At 38.8% G+C, this 16,556-nt stretch overlaps 2 protein-coding genes across 4 annotated transcripts in view; one reads left to right on the forward strand and one right to left on the reverse strand.

Moving 5' to 3' along the window:
* Positions 1-16,556, forward strand: part of cadm1b (cell adhesion molecule 1b) — a 171,573-nt gene that overhangs the window by 11,260 nt on the left and 143,757 nt on the right. The window lies entirely within an intron of this gene.
* Positions 7,897-16,214, reverse strand: LOC146976414 (uncharacterized). Its single transcript, XM_085794650.1, has 9 exons — positions 16,198-16,214; positions 15,779-15,839; positions 15,638-15,688; positions 15,518-15,562; positions 15,352-15,416; positions 15,160-15,268; positions 14,778-14,840; positions 14,474-14,695; positions 7,897-7,959 (listed from the first exon to the last, which is right to left on the reverse strand). Exons 1-9 carry the CDS (start codon positions 16,212-16,214, stop codon positions 7,897-7,899), a joined length of 696 nt encoding a protein of 231 aa, XP_085650776.1.

Here is a 16,556-nt window from a genome sequence, read left to right on the forward strand (position 1 = left end):
TTCAATTGGTTTTTCTGTTATCCTCCGAGGCAGAACACATGCCAACACTCATTAGCACAGAGATGCTGTTTGCAACAAAAAAAGAAGACGAAAAAAAAAAGGCTCAGCACTTATCTGCTTTGACTTGTTTCTTTTTATGTGGCGTTTAGGGTAAAGGAGTTTACAATATCTAGTTAAATATATAGGCACAGTGCTGAATCTCTGTGTGAGACTGAACTTTGCTCTCTCCCTCATGTTGTGTATGAACCACTGATGGATTTTTTCTTCTTCTTGGAAGCTGTGGTGTTTCCCTTTAAAAGATCCCCCCCTCTTGTAATTGTTCAGCTGCTTGCACTATATGCTAATGCCCTTCCCCTATGTGAAATCTGAGGGCAGGGCACATTACACAACAAACAACTTTTCAATCTTATTTTCTTGAGGCGCAGTGGTTCATAAACAGGATCATTATTTGTGAGTCATAAACAGGATCATTACTGAAATTGTCAGTTTATGCAGCTATAAATACTGTTCCATCCCCAGTTTGGCAGCAGTAATTCAATAGCATGCAGATTCAACCACACCAAAATGAATGCTCCCTGATGATAATCTACACACATTCTAAAAACATTTTTATGTATATTATTATTTAATGTGTATCACGGCTGAAATATGGGGACCTCCGGCCTTTCAGTATGTCATTTCCATCGTTTTTGGCAGTTTATTTTGCTTGCTGTAAATTTTCACTTGCGACTCCTTCACATCCTGGGAGAGTTTCCTCTTGGGAGAAACTCCCCCAAACTCTCACCACATTACTCTGAGCATTTCAAAGGCTACGTCACACTGCTTTTAAAAGAGATGAGAGGAGCTGATGTGAATTTGTCCTGATTGTTACCAGCTCCTAACACTGATGTATGATAATGGTATCAGTCTAATTCCAGCCTTTTTCCATCTACGACATGGGTGCACCACTAGGTCCATGGCCATGTGACTCTGATATGTTGCTCAACCTTAAGAAAAAAAACAGCACCAACACAGATCTCTAAATCAAAAGAACTGTGGCTGAATGATGTGCAACAAAAAGAAATGTTTCAAAAAATCCTATGGCCATTAAATTATGTTACCAAACAAGTACCTTCATTTTAAATAGAGCACATGATGTGTGGCATGATTGAGCATCTCTGCAGCACTGCAGTGCATCATTGGCATTGGTGTAAGATTTTGTCTTCATGAAGGACCCCATAGCTTATTAAAAGGTGGTTGAGAAAATGTTTCATCGTTGTGGCACAAAAACACTTTGACAGAAACCAAAGTGTATCCAACTCTAGATGTGAGATGGATAGTGTGTGTACTATGCTAGGGATATACAGTATATGATTATAAGTATGTAAATACAGTTCTAATGTTGTTAACTTAATCTGTAAATGGACCCAAACACAAGCAGATGTTTGGAGGCTTGGTTACGGCGTCAGCAGTGGTTCATTTTTTTTTTTTTTTTTTAATCTATCTGTGTAGTTTGAAATGTAGTTGCAACATTGTCTTGGATCTCAGCAAAATGTATGTCAGAGAAAAGGGAGCAAAAATATTTTTACAACTTCGCTCTGTGGTCCAAACTTACCACATGAAAAGTTTAGTTTTGTCAGCATAAGTCAAACTTGACTCTGTATAGAAAACCTCAGAGGAAGACAGAGCTGCTCTAGTCTAAAAACAGATATCAATAAATGTAAACAGCACCACTGGCCTAGGGATGTCATTAAAGAGAATAGCATGTCTAGACCTCATAAAACCAAAACATATTGTTATTTCGAAGCAGCAGGAGTTATTGCCTGTGAGCACTAAGATGACATCCATCAATTTAGGGTTTTATTGGAAAATGTAGATGGGCTGCTTGGGAGATGTAAATGATTTACTTAGCATAAAGTTTTGCTTGAACGGGCAGGGAGATAGTGTAGTTAGTGAGGGCAGGGAAGTATTTGTGTGACAAAGCCGGTATTGAAGCAAAAGCTGATTTTCCCAAAGCCTGAGAGAATCGTGATCTGTGCATGAATAAATGGGCTGGACCTGCACAATGTGGATTATTCTGGTTCAAATATCAGTAGACTTAAGGGTTGTCAAATGGCATACATGTATAATAGGATTCTTGTACATGATTTCCGTGTGTCACTTGTACCCAAATGTCATATCTTCTAAGGTTTACACTGATTGTTTCTCACTGTTTGCACAAATTGCTGTTTTATTCCCTCTGCCATTTTCATATTGCACGTTCAGGCCAATTGAACAGACCCTCTTCACATTTCAAATTCTTTTCATTGAATTTCTGATATGATGGCGGATGAAAACTGTGTCTGTAATGAAGGCAGTTTAACCAATAGATCTCAGACAGACAAATCACTATTAACTTCAGCATGACAATATGCGGCAGGGCAATGACAGGAAAATTGAATCAACTTGAAAAACATTTTAGATTTGGTGTGGGGAAGTTTGTAAAATTCCACGCCACATTTTTTTGACATGCTAAATCTTCAAAGTTGAGAGAGCATTTGCATGCAGTTGTGTATCACTTTGACACGTTGGCCTCATCTTTCAGTAAATCTCAAATCTACATTTATTCAAATGCGATCAGTGCGGTGAAGGTTGACACTGCATAATCCATCAAAATGTTCCATTTGAGGAGAAGGGATGGAATTATTTGAATCATCAGAAAGCAGCCTTGCTTGTGGTGAAGTGGGGGAAGAAAGTGTTGAAACTTTTAATCTATAGGGAACAGAAAAAAATCTATTGTTAACATGTGGAGTGAAATCGCTAAGTTATAAAAGCAGTCTCTTCTCTCAGCCTGACCCTGGTCTTTGTTTCTTCTTGTACTACTGTAGAAAAGAGAAAGACAATACTATTTCTACCAAGATAATAGAGCTGATTATGTATTGTATGTCACTTGTAGTTCTGAATGAAAATTCTTTACATCATTATCACCAGTAAAAAAAAAAAACTGATTTCTTGCCACATGTCTCCTTAGAGACCATTTTTATTTTTCTTGCCATACATTTCTACTGCATTACAAGGAGTTTACAGTTAATAATAAAAACCGTAGACATGGAGAAATCCTCACTCTAATGTAAGAATTTCATATTTTATGTGAAATGTAGAAACAGCTTGCAACAAAGAGGTTTAAATTTCACACTCACGTCGTGAGATTCATAAACACCTTAATTTCACCTCATGTTCATAAATGTACTTTTCTTTTTGTTCTTTGGAGCTTATAAAACATATCTGTCACAAACGCATTGTTCAGCAAATAGAGAAGATAATTATTCTTTCCTCTGCAGTTACAAGGACAGTAAAATGTCTACGTTAACAGTAAGCTGATAACAACTCTGTATAGTTGTTGTTGTCTCTTCACTTTATATGTTCATGTGTCCATTTGGTTTACTTGTAATGAGTAGTGCGGAGAATAAAGCTGTTGTCTTTTCTGTGACTTCAGTCAAGGTTGCAGCTCAGTCCACTGTGTTATGTGACACTTTCATTGACACAGATATCAGCTCTCCACTTCATGTGTGTATTGCGGAGCTTGGAGGCAGTTTTCTTTTTTTTTTTAATCATTCCTGTGTCTAATCTCAAGGTTGGACTCTGTGTTAAGGGACCCATGTGTAAAAAATGGATTAAGCAGCATTTTGCTGTGCCTCAGCTAAGGTCACAACTGTACCCTTAATCTCAGTCACACTTCTGTGGTGTTTTTATAGATCAAAATTGAATTTTGTTGATTAAATACAACTTCAGTGGCTATGACAAAAAAACAAAAAAACAATTACCAATCTTTAACAGGATTGTTTTTTCAGAACCATAGTTTAACCCTGTGTTTACACTATCATCTTATTCAGACATAATGCATGCACACAAAATCTGTTTGGATTTCATTATGCAGATGAAGAATTAGCTTTAGTTGATACTTTGGCATGTAAGATTCTGTCAAGTATTTTTTGTTTATTTATTTACTTGTTATTTGTAACTCCCATTGTCCTGGATAAGAAAAAAAACTCTGATTATGGAGCTACATCCAGGAGATTGCTATTTTAGCTCAGTGTAAAGACTGCAAACAGCCTGGCTAGCTATAAACATCACTTTTGAACTGCATGAATTAACATATAACTGTGGTTGAATCCATAGACTTATAATACAAACTACAACAATAGGTACAAAACTGAATGACAGTAATGGTAACATACGTGACTATGAATAACTATGGACCAGAGTATATACTCAACCACACTCTCATTTCATTAGTCTGCCGAGAGATGTTTTGTTTTCCTAAATGCTGCTCTGTGAGGAACAAGAAGAGCAAACAAAGTCTCAACAGATTTATCTTGACACGTGTTTTAGTTATTTACACAAACAGTGGTGCATCACTGCTGCTGAAGAGAGAGATACTCGTTGCCTCCTTGACTTGATAACTTGTTGATCAGCAGCTCAGGTAGATGAAAGGAGAGCAGAGGGAACTTTCATGGTTATTTGGATGACACACTTAGCCCATGGCTGATGAAGTATTGAATGACAGGTGACGGGCCCCCAGGGGAAGCACCTGCCTGTCAAAATACACTGTACCTCTAAGTGACATTATTAGGAAAATGCTGTCACCTTGTGCTTATGTAATGTTTAAAGAATGAAATTATATATTCATGGTAAACAAACTATTAGTGTCATCATGGGTGACATGTTTTGTCCAGTTATTGTGCATAATTGTGTTTTATGATTCCCCAGGCATGCAAGCATGTCAGACAAACCAACTGCGTGTTCGTTTTTGTCTGCAGCCATTGCTCTTTGTGTTGAGTAGGTCACCTCCGACTATTCATCACCTCTTGTGTCATCAACACTGATGCAATTTGTGGCAAAAAAACATCTCACTCTTCACTCGGTGGCCGCGTATTGCCAACCCGGACCAGCTCGGCCATCAGGCATCCACAATGGCATAATTATGGAGTATTAAACCGTCACAATGACACATCGGTCAGACAAGATATGCAAAATGCCAGGCAGTGCCTACTCAGTTTACCCTTACTCTTGTCAGAATGGCCTGAAAAATGGAGGTTTGTTTGCTGCTGGATCATAATTACGATTGGTATTTATGAGACCCATCAAGCCATCAGCCAAGAGGAGCTGCGTTTGAAGGTGACTCGGGGATGCATCGCATCAGGCCGCGGACACAGTGGAACAAGGCTTTCAGACAAGCTGTCTCCTCTCACCGAGCCTTTTAAATCATCATCACTGTAGCCAGCTGTGTGATAGTTCACATGATATATCACCTGTTAGAGCTGCAGCATACGCACCACCAGCTGACAGTGAGTCTGGCAGCAAGTTGTTGAGCAGCCACAGTCGTTTGACGCTTCCGCTTTCCCCGTTATTAAGCCAACCCTTCTGTGCCGTCGTGTTAAGCGTCACTTAAACTGCCAGTTAGGTTTAGGGGATGTTTCCTTAGGCCTCCCTTTTTGTCCTGCTTGTTGTTTCAGTGATGTGGCCAGCTGAATTTTTCATGACTTCAATCAGCTTGAAGGAGCTTGTTAGGCGGAAGATTCTGACACCGCTGTGATTCTGCTGTCCGTTCAAATGTCGTTCAACTGGAGCTCAGCTGTCTGTACGTTCACACAGTCTGAGTAAGCTGGCAATTCGTCATGTTCAGGCTAAAGAAGCAGGTCTTCTGTGCAGCCCTGTCCATCATAGCTATTGTGCTCATTGCAATCGCACTGCACATGTTTAATTGTTGACTCGAGGACAATAACATTGTTAGACAGGCATTACTTCTGAATTCATATGGAAATTACATCAGTGATCATTTAAGGTTTTTCTTTTTTCGTTTTGCCTTTTTATGATAATTTACAGCAGAGACATGACAGGAAATGAGGGGAGGGGGAGGACTGATGACATAAAACAGAAAGCCCTGACTGAACTCGGGGTCGTTGCAGTTACATGAGCAGCATCTTGCACCTCTTATAGCTGCCAGGACATCACCGTCACAGGAGTAAATTGAAGTAAAATTAGGTCTGGCCAATTATTCAATATCATCTTCATATTTTGAAGATCTTGGTATTATGTATTATTTTTTCTCTAAAAGCTGTCTATATTGTGCCATATGTCAGTGTCAAATGTGTCATTAATATTGTCACAGTGATTTCAACAAGGACATTTCAGGTGCACTCACATTTGTTTTCACTTGTTAATAGAAGCGGCTGAGATAAACATAATTAAACTGTGAAGTCATTTGGAACCTGTCAGATTGTCTTTATGATTGTGCCATGAACTTCTGTGTAAAGTTTTTTGTGTTTAACAACGTTCGCATACCTCAACATTTAAGCTGTTAATTTCAGTGTAACCATAAGGTCTCATGAATCGTTGAAAAAGTGTTTTTTCTTATTGTTCTCAAATCCAATAAGAAGACAAAAAACGAGAATGAACTGATCCTGCTGACAAATATTTTGTTTGTATCTGACACTGTAGCTTATGTGCCCTAAAACTGTGATAAGCCACACTGTTGTGCTTGATGACAACTGGTTATTCTATTATTATCATGAACATGGGCACTGTAGTCTCCATATCCAGCGTCCTGCAGCAAGAAAGACCCACTAGAGTTCCAGTGGTGTATTATCTGCCATTGAAAATAGTCCCCAACAAATGCACCAGTTGTTCCTGTTTTGTTACAAACTACACTGAAAGGCTGACTTACACAGGTTGGTTTCGATCTCTTCATGGGAGGAAAACACAGCATCACACCAGTCTACTACTTTCAGGTGATATTCAGATTGCTCTGTTTACCTTTGGTGTCTTGCCAGTGGAATATAAATGTTGCCATGAACAAACCAAATAACAGAATGTGTATTTCCACCTGAGGTGTCTTCTTGACTAAATATGACATTCTGTTGGTTAAAAATAAAAATGTAAGGTATGTTTGCCAGTTTCTCACACAGGAAACAGAAACAATGCTCCCAGTAGTAACAGTGGATCGTAATAGGAACAGCGAAGAACTGTGAAATGCCAAATGTATTTGTTTAGAACAACACCTTGTTCCCCACTGGAGTAAATTAAACCAGGTTATTTTAAGAAAATTAGGATTTTTACACATCAAAACCTACAAGCAGGACAGCAAGACTCTGATGTAAAAGTAGCCACCGTGTACACACCAGGGATGCCCTTGTTTTTTTTTCTTATCAGTCCCATTTCTTGGTTTCTTCCCTCACCCCTCTTTATGTGCCACAGCCACTTATTACAGTTAGAGGGCAGGTGTGTGTCTAGCCTCAGCTGGGCATTATCCTGGCCCAGATTGTCCTTGGACCCCTATGTCTGTCTCCTAACCTCGGCCGCGGCAGCCTCATATATCACTGGCTATTCTTAAAGCTTTCCTTACCATTGATTATTCCACTTTAGTCTGATTCAGAAATGATCAAAGGCAAAGCATCAAAGCACTTTATGGAGGTAATTATTCACTCATTAGCCATATGTTTGACAAGTACACCCTCCTGGCATTGGAAACCCCTCTATTAATCATAAACACAGATCTGACAGAAGGAGATGATGAAATATATATATCCTGACAGGGAATCAGTAAGATGATATTATTGATGGATTAGAGAGTGAGCTGTCATAAAATGGCACAGTCTTTACTTGATGTACGACTGCCGAGAATATATTTTGGGTCATCTTTGCTGCCACCATATTTCTTCACACACCATGTTGCAGTCATCATTATCAGTCTGACCTGCTCTGGGAATTTTTCCTCCCCATTCAAACACCCAGATGTCAACACATACAGCTTGTTATAACTGAAACAATCTAAACAAATGATCTCACCGGCCACCTAAACATGTTTTTCCTCCACATAATATGAAGATGATACCCCCATTGTGCCCCCCCCTCCACCCCCCACCACCCAACCTCCCCCTACCTCCTCTCAGCCAGCCACCCACTCTCCGTCTCCTGTCTTCCCTGGGCAATCTCCCCAGGCTGGGGAGGACAAGACAGGACAGGAGAGGATAAATTACAGCCACAGAGCCCCAACTCTCTCTCATGCTTTCATTTGCACCAGCAATTAATCAGCCATCACTGGAGAGCTCTTGCATGTCAGGCTGAGGATTTTATTAGGGATGTCCTTTATGGGCCTTAATGAGACTTATGTCTTCCTTGAGTATTTCATTTGCTTCACATAGCCTGGCTGCTTGTAACCTTGAGGTGAGGAGTTTTTTTTCCCTCCTTCTTCTCCACAGCAGTACAGCTTGGCAGGGTTTTGTTACTCACCTCTCAATGATCTTGAGTTGATTTGCTCTTTCATCCACTGCCTCCCTCACTATTACAGACCCTCTTGTCTTGCAGTTGTCTAATTTTAGACACAATTAGGCCTGATTTGTTTTTGTTTTATTCTGACATTCCTCCTGGCTCCAGTTTTTAAAATACGGTGCAAGTGAGTTTCTTGAAAATGTGGCAAATCACCTTCTGGTTTGTGACATGCAAAGGGAGACAGTTGTGCACCACAGTTAACTGGTTCAGCGTGACTGAAATAAAATGTGGAGGATTAACAGTCGAATACGGCTCATTGGCTGAATGGACATACCGGTACTATGTTATTATTATTACCATTATATTTCAGTCCCTGAGCTTGAGGCACATTTACTCTCACTGTTTGTTGCAGAAAATGCTTTGCTTCTACATGAATGGGATTTTCTGCCAAATCAGTCAAGACTTTTATTGTTTCATGTAAGACATTTTCTGTTTTTGTCTGTGCCCTTCTCACTGATTTGAAGAGGGAGGGGCTCATTGGAGAAGGCGGTGTCATATACAGTGCGTCCGTGCATCAATCAGGATTTAATAGCAGTTGTGAGGTTGTTTGTTCTTTGCCAGGCCACGGTCAGTCAAATCTGATCAACCCACACAGTCGTGATGAAGGAGTCTTCTTTGAGTGTTAAACTCCTGGGATACAACACATAAGGAGGTTTTTACCTAAACTTCACCTTAAGTTGATGCGTATTTATTCAGTCATGGATATTTCATGAAAAAGAGGTTCAAAGTGAAGTTCTCTGGGACTATAATGCTACTTTGCTATAAATAAATACTGGCTAATCTTTAAGAAATAAACAGGGGGTCATTAACAACACCTCCCACTGGAGTCCTTCTGAGACTCATGTTTAAAAAAACATCCTGTCTACTGAACAGTAATGCTTTCTTGGCCCTTTTCCAAAATTGTGCCTCTTTTCCAAACCAGATATACTGTAGTTGGATATAACACATTTCCATAGACATAAACCAGTATTGACAATTTTAAAATGTTATTAGCTGCATTAATGCTTTTTCCAGTGATTCATATAGACAGAATAGCGTTACAAACAAGGATGTGATATTTGTAAATGCTAAAATTATAGGACACTCAGTTGCAATTTAACATTGTGCACGTGTAAGATTTAAATCCTCGTTTTGACATGACAGCTGTGGTTATACAGCATCACTCCTTGACCAGATACTTGCTGCCGGTTACGCTGCAGCCAAACAAGCTTCTGTTTTCATAAATAGATATGCTTAGAACTGATGCTTGAACTTAACCTGAACCGAGGTGGAAGTGACAGCTTGAATGACAGAAAAAAACAGTGAAAATCAAGCTGATGCCAAAAAGATAAAATGGAATTCATTGTTGTCCTGCTATTCCTTGTGCAAGGAATGACAGACTACTCTACTGATAAAAACTACTAAGGGAGATAATTACTGAATGCAAATACATTGAATGGCAGATAAAGTGGCACCTTAAATAGTGTCAAATTGGGGTTTTACTGTTATTAGAGGCTTTAAGGCAGGAGCGTTGCCTGCCATTAAGCTCTACTGGCACAATTCAGTCTGAAATGACTTTGCTTATTTTTAAGCATTAAAGTGTACTGCCTACATGACATTTATACTGGGGCTCGTGCCCCAGTAAAAGGGCTCTGGTGATGCCCCTGCTTTAAGGACTCTTGCCTTCACAACATTGAGATGTGTTGTTAAACCAACTGTGTGTGTCTTACTGAAACAAAGTACTTTACTAATGCATGAGAAGCACAAATTAGGAGAAGAGGGGAGCTCAAATGCTTGATTAGGGCTTTTGTGTTTTCTCTGTGGGGCAAATATATGTTCATAATGAGTAAACCTCAAAATTCTTCAAATAAATTGTATTTTAAGGAACACAACTGCATTGGGGACACTGCACATTCTATCTCAAACCAAGAAAATTGGAAAAAGTAATTTAATTTGATAATATTTTACAGAAAGTCAAGAAATATAATGTTAAAAAAAATAGCAGTGTTGACATCTTTTTTTACACACTTGCTGGTGTGTTTGGGGTCATTGTCTTGTTTGGGGTCATTTCCTCTTCAGTATACGGCAACATGACTACTTCCAGTATTCTGGTGTACTCAAACTGATCCATGATCCCTGGTATGCGATAAATAGGACCAACACCATAGTACGAGAAACATCCCTATATCATGATGCTTGCACCACCATGCTTCACCGTCTTCACTGTGTACTGTGGCTTGAATTCAGTGTTTGCAGGACGTCTGACAAACTGTCTGTGGCCCTTAGACCCAAAAAGAACAATCTTACTCTCATCAGTCCACAAAATATTACGCCATTTCTTTTTAGGCCAGTCAATATGTTATTTGGCAAATTGTAACCGCTTCATTACATTTACATTTTTTTTAACAATGGGACTTTGCAGGGGCTTCTTGGTGATAGCTTGGCTTCACATAGACGTTGTCTGATTGTTACAGTACTCACAGGCAATCTTAGATCTTCATTGATCCTCCTGGAGCTGATCATTGGCTGAGCCTTTACCATTTTGGTTATTCTCCGATCCCTTCGAATAGTCGGTGGTTTTGGCTGCCATTTTAAAGCGTTTGATATCATTTCAGCTGAACAGCCTATCATTTTCTGCACTTCTTTATAGGTTTTCCCCTCTTTTATTAATTTCTTAGTCAAAGAATGCTCTTCTTCTTAACAGTGTCTTGAACAACCCATTTTACTCTGTTTTTCAAGGACAAATGCAAAGCCAGCATAATGCAGCATCAGTTGCCTTGATCCTTGAATAAGGGCCACCTGTTTAACACCTATTTTTTTTCACATAATCAATGACCTCAATAATTGAACCTGGCACTGCTATTTTTTTGAACACGCCCCTTTCAGTAAATGATTCAGTTTCACAGAATCAGCAGCATGCACGTCATGCCTGTTGGGTCTGTTGGTTTTCTATACCTTTACTAAACCTTCTAGAAAAAGTTGAAAAAAAAAAAGTTGAAATTCTAACAAAATCAGTGATTTATCTTGCAAGTGATGTCGGACTGCTATTGTTTTGAACACAACTGTACATATCGGTAAAATACTTTTATTTGGTTCAAATACAAATCAGTGATAAAACTGTAGCTGCTAAGGTCACTCAGAAGATTCTGGCCGGTGAATGTTCTTTTGGGGAAAAGTTGAGGGCAATTAAACATTTTCTTGCACCTTTGCCTATATTTCCACTTTTTAAAATTGTGTTGCTGGAGATTTTGAAGCTGGCTTTTCCTTTTTGTGTGCGCCTAAACTGCACCAGCTCGCAATGAAAATACTTGAGTGGGCGTCACCCAGTTAACCCATAACCACAGACTCAGCCAGTCAGAGGATATGGAGGCCATCTGGTAGCACTTTTACAGTATGGTGTGGCAGTTTGCCCATGTGTGCTACAGGAAGGGTCGTATGACGGTCATGAAAGAGAGAGCCTCTGGAATTCTCCAAGGACGCACACATGAATATTCTCAGTTCAATTTTCTGGGTCAGACGTAAGCTCAACCAAAGTACATGACCTGATCACATCTGTCGCCAGGTTGTGCCACGTGAATGATCAAACTGCATGACCTTTAAAAACTTAAATGATATCTTGCAGTTCTTAAAGCCTTTTTATCTAAGTAAGTAAGACATTTTATGAGGTTGCTGCAAGTTTGGAGAGAGTTAAACTAATACTAGGACCTGAAAATCATTACTACGTAAATGGAAGAAAAAAAAAAAAACAGACTGTAATCATTGGTAATGGTCCATAACATAAATGTTACTGCACAGAGTAGAAGATAGACAGTGATGTACATTTGAGGTGATTGTGCTTCACTTGAGTGTTTCCAAGTGTAATTTCGGGAGCAGGAGTTGCTTTATGAGCACCAGCAAGTGATTTTCACTGTATTTTCTAGACCCCAGGTTTTGCCTGGCAGGTTATAGAGGACAATTACTAAAATAGAATAGAATAATATTTACAAGGGATATTAATCTTAAAGAAATTGTATGATTTCCATACAATGCCTCATTTGCTGGAGCTGCATTAATTCAGAAAGGAGCCGTTCTGCCCCAAAAAGTACTTTTACCTTTCATACTTAAAATCACTTTGCTGATAATTTAGATAAAGTAAAAATAAGCATATTTATTATCTCAAGTTGAATAGTTTTTACACTGTGTCATTGCTACTTTTAGTTAAGTAAAGGATCAAATGACATCTTCCACATCTGTTATTTGATAATCTGTTTATCTGTTAATACCAGCAAAGACCTTCTAGGCAATATTAGAACATCTCTGATACCAGTTGGCAGTCCTTCTTCTGTTTAATCATAATTACATATTGCAAATGAAGATGGATGGATAGTTGGATAGATGGTTAGACTGATCGACTGATGTGGGAAATAGTCAAAAATAGGGAGTGAGATGATGTAGTAATTTAAGCCACACATATACATGCTCAGAGAGATCCACACACATGTAATTATCCACTATTTTGAATAATATTAATACTGTAATAGGAAGTTTTAGTTCAGTCCCCCCCCCCCACACACACACACACACACATGCTCTCTCTCACACACATAAGTCCATTTCTTGCTGACCGCACATCAATGGCCATCTGTGTTCCCCGTTTGACAGCCAGGTGGTTCAGACTTTGGAGCGCAGCAGCTTCAGTTAATTAAGGTTACCCATTTGGATCTTGTCAATGGCTAATTTGCAGATGAAAGAGTCAAAAACTTTTTCTTACTCCAGCAGCCTAAGCATTGTTTTTGTCTTCCCTAATGGCTTTGGCCTGTCAAGTGGAACAGGCCTGAACAGTGCCTGCAACCCAGTCGTCAGATGCGTAGATGGATAAAGTTTACTCTGAGAACTGCAGTAGCCAAAAATCAATATTGAACTTAGACAGGCTATTTACAGAACCTTGATAATGTTTGACAGAAGCTGATCCAGTCTGATCTCACACTGTAGCCAGTGATCTCCTCATATTAGCCCTAGAATTTCATATGGAGACCACTGGAGCTGGAATGATTAGTCAATCGATGATTTGATTATATAAAGATTGTTTTATTCATATTTTTATCGCAAAAACAAAAAAAAATGTAATTCAGGCTCTTTAATGTGAAGAGTTATTCTTTTCTGCCTCATTTACAACACTGTTTTTGGGGTTTTGGACTGGTGATAGAATAAGATGAGCAATTTGTCCACACATCTTCAAGAGGTCCTGGCTGCAGACCTCCACTGTGAGGTCGCTTCCGGTGCAGGCTCCACTCTCAAGCCGCCTCCACTGTGAGGCCGCTACCGCGGCAGGCTATTCACAAGCCACCGTCACTATCAGGACAGGAAATGCACGGGATACGTTTCAAAATAAAATCGCAAGTACACTTCCGGTTGAATCGCTCTCCTCACAAAAGCATGAATTAGTAAAAATATGATGTAAAATCGATCAATTGCTATAGTATATATAAAATAAAGCTTTTGATATGGACAATTGAAGCATTAGCCTTTGTCTTTTTCAAAACAATTCTCATTAATGATTGCCATATTATGTAGACTCTATAGCATACACTGCGCTGCTTAACTGTACAACTTATCATTAATGAAAAACAAACGGTTGGGTGATAATCGGGCTCAATTGTCTTTGTGGCCTACTATAAAGCTTAGGATCTTGAAAAGAGGCCAAAATAGTTGATCAATGAAAACAATGTAGGGCAGGAATAACATAGGTCAGTGCACAAATTTAAGTTATTACTCATATTCATATGCCAACATCTCATAAGCTGTCATAGGCCTATAAGTTTTATTGTGTACTATTACTTCACTGGCTTTTCAATATCATTTAACTTTGACTTTATTGCACTGCTGTTTTACTTTTTTTTCTTCAATTTGTTTTTCTGTTGTATCATTCTGTATTTTTATTCATAACCACCATAAATTTCGAATAGTTTCAAATAGTTTGGTTCTATGTCTATGCTAATGTTCTTGTGCTGCTGGAACACCTAAGTACCACTAGATACAACCCTCTTGATATCTACAGTATAATCCAAGTGAATTATTAAGTGATCAAAGAGAAAAAACATTAAAAAAAACACCAAGTCACAACATGATCAATGTTCTGTAGCCCTTTATTTCCAGAACACAAGTCACTCATCTGTGTGACATTCACAGTAGGCCAAACAGTTTCTTTTGTCCATAATTTCTTCACAAAATGTCCACATGTCCAGGGCTCCAGGATGGATTCCTTCTCATCGTCATCCAGTTGTTCTGTCCAAATCCTCCCATACTGCAGAGCAGCCTCAGCCTGGTTCTCCTCCCCCATGCACAGAATATCAGGCAGGCCCACTTTGGCAGAGAACAACTGTTCATTGGCCTCAACCCACTCTGCTGCATGTCTGCAATCATGGAGAATACGATCTTCAACCGAGTCCTATGGAAAAGACAGAAAGATGTCTGTACCATAGCTGCTGCACCAACAGTATCTGACCAATAGATACTGTGAAAAAGCTTACCCATTCCACTGGTGTGTCCTTGTCGGCAGGTCTGACTGAGACCTCAGCCTGCTGCTCTTCATCCTGAAAATATATAGGCAAAATGATCAGTTGTAATATTCAAAACACAAGCTCCAAAAAGAAAAAAAGAAAAGATCCAGCAGTGCCCTCCTCGACATATTAGAGATCATGCAATCATGCATGATCTAGACACTTTATTTTTAAACTGCAGACAGAAGGTCTAACCTCAACTTGTGAATGGCATGTTCTTTAAAGCGACCCCACAATTGCAGTAAAATTGGAAAAAAGATTGGTATAAAAAAATAGGGAAATAGAAATGCTGGTTTCTGACCTGAAACAAAAGAAAAACTCAGATGGAACTCAAACAAAATTTAAATCTGACCTCAGTTATGTCATCCACCTTCCTTTTCATCAGCCTAAACACTGGTGGCACCTCACCTCGCAGGAGGGCTTTTGATGCATCTGTCCAGTGGGCGAACAGCTTTCCATGGCTCAAAAATGATTAAACAATAGAAATAAATAAAACATTTCTTGCAACAATTTCAAGTCAATATCAAAATCTTTGCAGTCTCACCTTCCAAGGTCAAAATTTTCCATAAGGATGATACACCACCACTGTCGCAAAAGTGGCATGTCCATCTGAAAAGTGAAGATAAAAAAACAAAAGCCTCACACCATGTCATAATAAATGTTTTGTTGTTGTAATTTTGAGCTTACTTTGATTCCATGAATGAACTTACAATAGAAAAGTCATAGGGAGCATCCAGTGTGGTGTAAAAGGCATTCTAGGAATAAAACATAGAATTTTAGTTTAATGCTGATATCTGTAACGCACACAGAATTGCACAAATAATTAATACCATCAACATGAAGATGCCACAGTCAATCCCGTATGGTTGTCGTGGAAAACCCTAGATATCAGAAAGAAGTCAATTATGTAATTATTGTTTTACAGTATTTAAGTATTCAACTATTAATATATACATACTTTATACTCTTACCTGAATTTGTAATCCAGTTTTCTCTGTCCAGTTGCCAGGATTTAGTGACTGGGAAAGGTTTCTAAAACAGTTGCATTAAAAAGATAAATAATAGTAAATAATATAATGATAAATATGGGCTCTTTTCACATGCATCACTGGTTCCGATTCAGGGACAGACCATCCATGCATCCCTTTCCATGCAGTCCACACTCCACACATTATTTCAAAAGGCTTTTTTATGGTGCCAGTTTCTTGACTCAATTGTATGAAATACGTTAATGTTGGTAAATCTGTAAAACTAATATAAGATTTATAAGCATGATTTGATACACAAAACTACAATTGTACTTATGTTGCACCATAAAAAGGCTGTCACACAGATCTGAACATGACATGAACTCCAAAAAGCACACACAAAAAAAGTTTTTGTTAGTGACCTCATCAGCTCCCTCATCTCCTTATCACCAAATCCTAATGGTGCTCAGCACATTTGGAGTCAAGAAAGACTATTTCTCTCTGTACAGGTTTCAAAACCTGTAATTGTAGTTAGTGACATTTGAACTCAACATTGTGTGAAAGTGCAGCACAAACACAATACGACAACAGCACTGCAATAGAAAATGAAGATACTTTTGTTAATATTTGATATAAAATTTTTCTGTGACATGCAAACCACCTGTTACAGTAAGCATCACTACTTTACAGAGAGCAGGAAATGCCCAGGTTTCCACACAGGAATGACAATGGCATCTCTGATTGAAGCATCATTCTAATACAAAGGAAAAGTTCAAAAGCA

Source organism: Trachurus japonicus, chromosome 13 (assembly GCF_045865225.1).
Source record: "Trachurus japonicus isolate A0001 chromosome 13, Traja_1.0".
In the NCBI taxonomy this organism is placed as follows: domain Eukaryota; kingdom Metazoa; phylum Chordata; class Actinopteri; order Carangiformes; family Carangidae; genus Trachurus; species Trachurus japonicus.

Excerpts from the sequence above, each read along its gene's own strand:
- LOC146976414 (XM_085794650.1), bottom strand. Across the intron at positions 15,269-15,351 it reads GAAAATTTTGACCTTGGAAG|CCATGGAAAGCTGTTCGCCC; the intron begins GTGAGACTGCAA and ends ATCATTTTTGAG. Across the intron at positions 14,696-14,777 it reads AGGACACACCAGTGGAATGG|GACTCGGTTGAAGATCGTAT; the intron begins GTAAGCTTTTTC and ends TCTTTTCCATAG.